At 39.1% G+C, this 9,270-nt stretch overlaps 1 protein-coding gene across 1 annotated transcript in view; it reads left to right on the top strand.

Moving 5' to 3' along the window:
- The window catches only part of CCDC146 (coiled-coil domain containing 146), a 178,077-nt gene that overhangs the window by 140,414 nt on the left and 28,393 nt on the right, over positions 1-9,270 (top strand). The window contains exons 10-11 of the mRNA XM_003782617.3: positions 6,578-6,670; positions 7,597-7,767. Of these exons, the coding sequence (XP_003782665.1) occupies positions 6,578-6,670; positions 7,597-7,767 (264 nt within the window). The remainder of the gene's footprint in view (positions 1-6,577; positions 6,671-7,596; positions 7,768-9,270) is intronic.

Raw genomic sequence — 9,270 nt, forward strand, 5'->3', positions numbered from 1 at the left:
CTTTTGAATAATTTCTTGAGATATCTTTTGAATAATTTCTTGAACTCCTAATTCCTTCCTTTCTTCCATTCTGTTAATTAGGTTCCCTTTTTCAAGGAGCTCTTCTGTCTTGCTCTCTTAGTTTTCTTTCTTTTTGTGGGGGGAGCATGCCTTCCAGTGGCTTCCTGAGAAAATGTGAAGGGAAAGTAACTTTTTAAGACCTTGTGTGTCAGAAAATGCATGTCAGAAGATCATGTGTGACAGCAAAATAGTTCCCCGTCACACTGGCCATACAGAAAATAATTGAATTGGATGTGAATCTTCAGGTTGGAAATCATTTTCCCTCAAAAGAAGGCATTGATCGATTGTTGTCTAATTTCTGGAGTCACTTTTAAGAAAACTTGGTATCTTTCTGATTATCATTTCTTTGTTTGAAATAATTTTTTTCCATAGAAGCTTGTGGGATCTTTTACTTGCCTCCAGAATTTTTAAATTTCACGATGATATTCCCATTGTGTCCATTGTGCTGGGCACTCAGTGGGTTCTTTGTATATGGAAGCCTGTGCCCTTCAATTCTGATACTTTGTCTTGAATTTTCTTTAATTTCATCCATTCTATTTTCTCTGTTATTTTTTGAACTCCTTTTATGCAAATGTTGAACCTACTAAAAGGTTCAATAGGAAGTCCTCTGATTTCCTTGTATCTTTAATTTTCCCTTTTCTTTTTTTGTCTTCTTGACTTACCAAAACAGAGATTTCCTTAGTGTTTCCTTCTAATCCTCCTGCTCTTTCATTCTAATATAGTAGTTTATATTTCCATGAGTGCTTTTTATTATCTGAATGTTTCTTTCTTATATCTTCTCTTACTTCATTAAGGATTTTTTTTTTTTAGACAGGGTCTCACTCTGTCACCCCAGCTAGAGTGCAGTGGTGTTGTTATATCCCACTACAACCTCCAATTCCTGGGCTCAAGCAATGGTCCTGCCTCAGTCTCACAAAGTATTTGGATTATAGGTGTGAACCACTGTCCCCAGCCCTTACCTCACTGATCTCTTTTTTCTTCTTCCTAAATAGACTTTATTTTCTTTTTCTTTTTTTATTAAGTCATACACACATAGATCATGAATACATTTATGCATATGTGGGGTACAATGTGTTGATTTTTTTAATACAATCTGACATGCTTACATCAAACAGCAATCAACATAGCTTTTGCTTCATTTATTTGATTATTGTGTTAAGACATTTATGTTCTACACTTGAAAGATTTGACTTGTACCCTTGCAATATGCCCCATAGGTGTGGTCCTGCCTTTTACCCTCCCTCTATCAAACTTTCCCACTCCCCTACCTTCCCACTCCATTTGTCTCCTTTATCCTGGGCTGTAGCTGTGTTCTATCTTTCATAAGAAAGTGTGAGTAAATATAAGTTGGTTTCATAGAAGTACTGAGTACATTGGATACTTTTTCCTGCATTCTTGAGATACTTTACTGAGGAGAAAATGTTCCAGGTCCCTCCATGTAAGCATAAAAGAGGTAAAGGTTCCATCTTTTTTAAGGCTGCATAGTATTCCATGGTATACATATACCACAATTTATTAATCCACTCATGGATCGATGGGCACTTAGGCTTCTTCCATGACTTGGCTATTATGAATTGAGCTGTAATGAATAATTTGGTGCATATATCTTTTTTGCAAAGTAATTTTTGGTCTTTTGGATATACTCCTAGTAGAGAAATTGCGGGATCCAATGGCAGGTCAATTTTTAGATCCCTAAGTTTTCTCCAAACTTCTTTCCAAAAGGAACGAATTAGTTTGCATTCCCACCAGCAGTGTAGAAGTGTTCCCTTTTCTCCACATCCACACCAGCATCTGTAGTTTTGGGATTTTATTATGTGGGCTACTCTTACTGGAGTTAGATGGTATCTCAAAGTGGCTTTGATTTGCATTTCTCTGATGACTAAAGATGATGAGCATTTTTTCATGTGTCTGTAGACCATGTGCCTGTCTTCTTTGGAGAAGCTTCTGTTCAGGTCTTTTGCCCATAGTGAAATGGGATCACTTGTTCTTTTCTTATTAATAAGTTTGAGTTCTCTGTGAATTCTGGTTAGCAGACCTTTGTCAGAAATGTAACCTGAAAATATCCTCTTCCATGCTGAGGGCTGTCTACTTGCTTTACTTACTGTGTTCTTGGCAGTGCAGAAGCTTTTTAGTTTGATCAGATCCCAGTAATGTATTTTTGGTAATGCTTCAATAGCCCTGAGGGTCCTCCTCATAAAGTTTGACTTTATTTTCTTTAAGTTCCTTTTTCCTGGTATCTCTCCCTCCCTCCCTCCCTTTCTTCCTTCCTTCTTTCCTTCCTTCCTTCCTTCCTTCCTTCCTTCCTTCCTTCCTTCCCTCCCTCCTCCTCCTCTTCCTTTTCTTCTTCGTCTTTCTCTCCTTCTCCTTATTCTTCCTTATTTTTGTCTCTGTCTTACTAGAAACCTCTCATATAGGGTTATCCTTAGTTATCTGCTTATATTTAAGCATAGGATGCTATAAAAATTAACTGGAAGCTGTTTCTTATGGTTAGACTTGTTGTTGTAGTTTGATCTGGCACACAAAATATGTAAGGGATGGCCCTGGACTGAAGGGAAGTTTACAGTGGAATGCTCACAAGTTGTTCACATTTTAATAAATAAAAGCTATTTATATTTTGACACAAAATATAAGTGTCACAAAACAGCACCCACAGAATATAAAACTAACAGAAATTAAAATGTATTAAAATCCTCTTCCTTCACTGATTTTTAAGAACAATTTATATTTTTGTCCTAGTACAGTTTTAGGGAGAGACTAACTTCCTCTTTGACCTTACAATTCATAATTAGCCCAGCCACTGCCCACAGCTGGCAGTACTTGAAAATAGGAGTGGGTCAGTCACACCCAGCTCTGGTGAACATTTCAGACCTGCGTGCAATCCAGAAAGGAAAGAGATAAAAGGTAAGCATGAAGGGCTCCAGCAGTTCTTCGGAATCTATTTTCCCCCAGAGACACTTGATTCTCCTCTGGCATCTGACTGTTCAGAGAACCTTTCCCAAAATGTAAGATACGAGCCCTATGAAAGTTTGGAATATTTTAGAAAAAAATATCAAAGCATTAAACTAAGATTCACTGATATCAACTAGTTGGGATGTTTACAGCAACAGAATAATGTCTAATTTCTTAACTTTGATGAAAGTTACTGATGAATTATTTATGCATTGAAAACATACGATGGACAGACACCAAAACTATTAACAGTTACTCCTGAGGAGCAGCATTTGAAGTAGAGGCAGGGTGCAGACCATGTTTAATATTTTACAGATTTCTGTTGTGTCGTTGGTTTTAATAAACATGTTTTTAAGGTAAGAAATGCCACACTATAAAAAGCAAATCAGAGAACTAAAAGAAGCCTACAAAACCTGGTGATATCTGCAATTTATATATTCTTCCTTGACATATATATTCCTTCTTTGTGGTTGCGAGATGGCTGCTCTGCCTTTAAGCATAAGCCCCCACAAGACATAAAGGAGCTAAAGGTGTGCAGTAGAGGACTCAGTTGGTTCTGCATTTTTAATAGAATAGTCATTTTTCCAGGAGCTCTACCCAGCAGACTTCCACTTATATTTCATTGGATTTTCCTGGCTTATATGGTTGCTTCCAGACGCAAAGAAGTCTGAGGACCCCAGAGATATGCAGAGGTCAAATGGAGGGTGGCTACTGGCAGGGCCCCCAGCAGGCCTTGCTGGCAATGTCTCACCTTGTAACTTCTTCCACAACCATATATTCCTAATTCCTGCCTGAAACTGGAGAGCTGGGATTATGGAGAATTGGAAACTGTGTTAGAGAAGCAGCTAACCAGAGTTCAAAAATGAGTACAATTCACTGCAGTATCGTTTGTACTTCAAAACACTAGAGACAACCAAAATGTGTTGAGGCCTCCAACCAGGAAAGTCTGTCAGGAGCCTTCAGTTGACATAGTCTGGCGAGTGTGCGCTCATCATACTCTGTCAAAACCCTATGCACTTTCCCATCCCACTCAGCATTTATGTACGGATTTGCCTACATTTGGGGGCAGAGCAAGAGGAGCTGCTCATTCCCGGCCCACTAGTAGAGAACTAGAGACAGGGACCCAGGACACTTGCTGGACTTGCTCCATCCAGGAAGCCTTAACCTGCCTTTCCAGAAGAAGAAATCAATCTGTTCCTTAGTGACATCTCACCTCTTCTGTAAAGTCTCCTCTGATTATTATTATTATTATCATTATTATTATTTTGAGATACAATCTCACTTTGCCAGCCTTGGTAGAGTGTTGTGGCATTATAGCTTACAGCAACCTCAAACTCTTGGGCTCAAGTGATTGATCCTCTTGCCTCAGCTTCCCCAGTAGCTGGGACTACAGGCATCCACCACCATTGATCAGGTTGGTACCAAACTCCTGAGCAAAACCAAGCTTAGACAATCTGCCCATCTAGGCCTCCCCAAGTACTAGGATTATAGGCATGAGCCACCAAACTTGGAACTCCTGAGCTCAGGCAATCCATTTTCTTGGCCTCCCAGAGTGCTGGGATCTCAGGCATGAGCCACTGTGACGAGCCCCAATTATTCAAGTCTGTGCTGAGCTCTCCCTTTTTTGATCCGCTATAGTACTGTCCATTGAAACCTCAAAATTCTTTGTGTTATACAGGTTCCACAAGACCATGTCCCATCTTCTCAAAGTCAAGTGCATGCTTCTCAACAGCTAGCCTTCCAGGGTAGAGACGGGGAAGCAGGACATCATGGGGCACCTGAGAGTACAGAAAGGGCTACTGAAGATACACTGATTCATTGATGATAGTGCATCCAAAGACACTTGAACTATTTTAAAATAGCTGCATGTCTCTCAGAAAGTTCCTGCTAGGTGACCTTTAAATCAGTAAATAGTTCCCATCTTGGGACAAGTTTTAGCCAATATTCGATATTGATGCTTAAAAGTGTATGCTGTCACAATAGGAAATAATCTTATCAGATTGAAATCATGTGCTTTTGGTATATAGTTCCAATTCTGTTCCAGTATAGTGTTGGTTCGTGGCTGTAATCCTAGCATTCTGAGAAGCCATTGCAGAAGAATCCTATGAGGTTAGGGGTTCAAGACCAACCTGAGAAGGGCAAGACCCCATCTCTACTAAAAACAAAAAAATTAGCTGGATGGGTAGTCCCAGTTACTTGGGAGGCTGTGGCAGGAGGATCACTTGAACCCAGGAGTTTGAGATTGCTATGAGCTAGGCTCTACCACTGTACTTTATCCTGGGGCAAGAGTGAGACTGTCTCTAAATAAGTAATTATTAATTATCAATGACTTTATTTGCTTTCTTAGAATTTTGAAAGATGTTTGAAGGAATGGTTTGCATAACTTTTGTCTAAATAAAGCGAAGAACTGTTAGTGTCTAAATAAATAAATAAACAAACAAACAAATTCCAACTCTGAGCCTCTCTGCTTTCTTCTTTATTATAAAAAATCTGACAAGCTCATTCCTAACAGGGCAACAAAGAGAATAGAATGAAACCTCGTCTTCTCCCTGAAGTACTTTATCACAAGACAGAAGTGAAAGCCAATACATCAGAAATGTAATAGTGGAGGTTTATCAACAAGAAAGTCAAAAAGCTTTTCTTTTTGTAGCTACTAATCAAGCTACTATGTATAAGTAGCAAACTTATTAATTCATCTTATTATTAATAAATAGTTTCTGTTTTTCTTCAATCTATTTATAAATGAGCTCACATTTTATGATTATTATAACTATCATTTGAATAGTCATAGGATATGCATGTTTCCAATGTGCTAGGTCGCGAGTTGGGCAGTTGAATGTAGTGTTAAGATCAAGGGCTCTGAGTCTAACTGCCTGGATTTATACCTGCACCTCTGAGGCAACTTGCTTAGATATGTTTGTGCCTAATCTGTGCAATTAGGGATAATATTGCCTACATCATAGGGTTATTAAGATTAAACAAGATCATTCATATAAGTATTTAGAACCTTGCTGAGCACTTAGTCTATGCAATAAATGTTAGCTATTTTTAGTATAATTGATGAAAAAATATTTGTAGCTGATGAATCATAGATTTTTGGCAGGTCTTCATATTTTACTTTGCCATGACTTTATAAAGAATATTTGGCATGGCTTGGCGCCTATAGCTCAACCGGCTAAGGCGCCAGCCACGTACACCTAAGGCGGCGGGTTTGAATCCCCAGCCCGGACCCACCAAACAACAATGATGGCTGCAACCAAAAAATAGCCGGGTGTTGTGTCGGGCACCTGTGGTCCCAGCTACTTGGGAGGCGGAGGCAGGAGACTCGCTTGAGCCCAGGAGTTGGAGGTTGCTGTGAGCTGTAATGCCACGGCACTCTACCCAGGGGGACAGCTTGAGGCTCTGTCTAAAAAAAAAAAAAAAAAAAAATATTTGGCATGATAGGCAGTTCCTATAAGATTGAGAATTGTTCATTTGCCCACCATTTCAAAAAGTATGTGATGGGGTGGACTACATGGCATGAAAGACTTTTCTTATATAAAAGCCTGTCTTAAATTTTGATTTCCAGATTGACGCTGTCCCTAAAGATACTATATTATCTGAGAGAAGGAGAGAACTCCACAAGGAAGTTGAAGTAGCCAAGAGGAATTTAGCCCAACAGGTTAATATCAACTTTCATTTAAGCATCTATCTAAGAAAGGTTAATACAAAGTTGTGCTTTTAACCATGTTCAGTGAAACTCCATCAACAAGAGAGACATCAAAGAGAGTACGAGCCTACCTCATGTGGGCTTATTTCTTCATCTCAAAGTTCACACCACCACCACATTAAATGTGAGAAGAAAGGAGGTGTTGAAACTGGCAAAAATTATACAAAGTAATGAGAGTTTAAAGCTATGGACTCGTGATTATGTTAAAAGTAAACAACAAATATTTTATTTCACCAATGTTTAATAAAAAACTTTCAAATCTTGTTTATTCAAGCTACAGTTGAGGTATTTTAAAATATGTTTTATATCTCTTTTTCTAAGCTTGAAAATGCAGTCTGAACAAGTTCTATCATGTTAAAGCACTGATTCATTTATAAATCAGTATACTTTCTTTTAAAAAATAAAGAAAAAAATTAAACCTAAGACAGTGGAGTTACTCTGTTTTGGGGAGAGTTGTTTGTTCATTTGTTTTGAAACAGAGTCTTACTCTGTTGCTCAGGCTATGGTGTCAGCCTAGTTCACAGCAACCTCAAATTCCTGGGTTCAAGTGATCCTCCTGCCTCAGCCTCCCAAATAGCTGGGACTACAGGCACACACCATGATGCAAGGCTAATTTTTCTTTTTTTTTTTTATGAACACACTTGTTTTATTAATTTTCCTATTTTTTAGTAGAGACAGGGTCTTATTTTGCTCAGGCTAATCTCAAACTCCTAGCTCAAGCAATCCTTTTGCTCCAAGAGTGGTAGGATTACAGAGCCACCATGCCTGGCCTGTTTTACATTTTAATAAAATAAATTCTACCCAGTAAATTAAAAGGTAGCCTAAGATACATAGTACTAACTTTTGTATTCTTTCAAATTGTTATGTTTTTTCAAAAGAAAATGCTATCAGAAGCAGAATCTAAGTTAGTAGAACAACAACTTGCAGAAGAAAACAAGCTTTTAAAGGAACAAGAACGCATGAAAGAACTGGTATTCAACCTTATCCGTATGACCCAAATCAAGATTGACGAAAGGGAGCAGAAGTCCAAGGATTACCTGAAAGCTCAGGTAACTGCATTTTTGTAGTTACTACACAAGTTCAGGGTGGCCTCATCTTAACACATTGAGCACCGAAAATCTATACAGTTGACCCTTGCACAACTCAGGTTTGAACTTCTGGGACACCACAAGGTTTTTTTTCAAATCAACAGACATGGAAAATATCGTGTTCTGGGATACAAAACCTGCCTGTATAGAGGGCCCACTTTTTGTTTAGGGGGGTTCTACAGGACTTTGGGACTTGACTAAACATGGATTTTATATACTCAAGGTGTCCTGGAACTAATCTCAATCCCCAGCATTTACCAAGGGATTACAATAATTGTAAGTTTCCTTCAAGTTCCAGTGACTACAAATCTTCCCTAAGTGAGACTCAGTCATTACACTGAAAAATAGTCACAGGATTCACTGAGTCTTTTTTTTTTTTTTAAGAGACAGAGTCTCACTTTGTCACCTTCAGTAGAGTGCTATGGCGTCACAGCTCACAGCAACCTCCAGCTCTTGGGTTTAGGTGATTCTCTTGTCTCAGCCTCCTGAGTAGTTGGGACTATAGGCACCTGTCACAACCCCTGGCTATTTTTTTGTTGCAGTTTGGCCGGTGCTGGGTTCGAACCTGCCACCCTGGGTATATGGGGCTGGCACCCTACTCACTGAGCCACAGGTGCCACCCCTAGTTGCAAGATTCACTTAGCACTAGCCAACAACCTAGAGGGAAAAGGAGACTGCTCACTGACGATGACAGGAAGATTTGAACAGATAGCAATTTTAGTAAGAATAAGGTAGGTGCCTCCAGCAGGCAGGGCTGATAGCTGCGTAGGCTGCAGATCTCATCTAGGATTCCCTGCCCTCTCAGATTCCACCATGATTCTCCTAGGAACAAACAAGAATGGTAGCATTCATCAGTTTTCTCTCCCTCCCAAACTCTTGAAGCCACCTTTTAACACCTTTCTTAGCTAAGAGGAATTTAGCCCAACAGATTAATATCAACTTTCATTTAAGCTTCTAAGAAAGGTTAATACAAAGTTATGTTTTTAACCGTGCTCAATGAAACTCCATCGATAAGAGAGACACTGTGAGCTAAGGCCAGGATGCCCTTGTTTTTACTTCACATCATGATTTTCCTGAGTTCCTACACAGCACCAGAGCTGACCCAGTGCAAAATCCCCAAACCAAACCAAAAGAGAAAACAAATGTCAACATTCTTGTCATGCTAGCTAAAACTCTAACATTAGAATAATTTACCCCATGTAAGGATCATGTCCAGGTTGTACCCAGAAGTTCCCTGTTAAAAATGAGTAGGAAATAACATATTACTATAATAAAATAGAATACCTGGATTTATCACATGACCCAGTTGTCTGTTTCCAAGTTCTGCCTTTGTTGTCATTGTAAGTAATTTTTACCCGGAATGGCATTGCTTCTCATCCTGCGGCAAGAACTGTCACCAAAGCAATCCTGAGCAACAAGCTTAAAGTGTGAGCAGACATCTCCCTCATGGTCAGGGTGTGGCGT

Source organism: Otolemur garnettii, unplaced genomic scaffold, assembly GCF_000181295.1.
Source record: "Otolemur garnettii isolate 467f Iridium unplaced genomic scaffold, OtoGar3 scaffold00005, whole genome shotgun sequence".
NCBI lineage: Eukaryota > Metazoa > Chordata > Mammalia > Primates > Galagidae > Otolemur > Otolemur garnettii.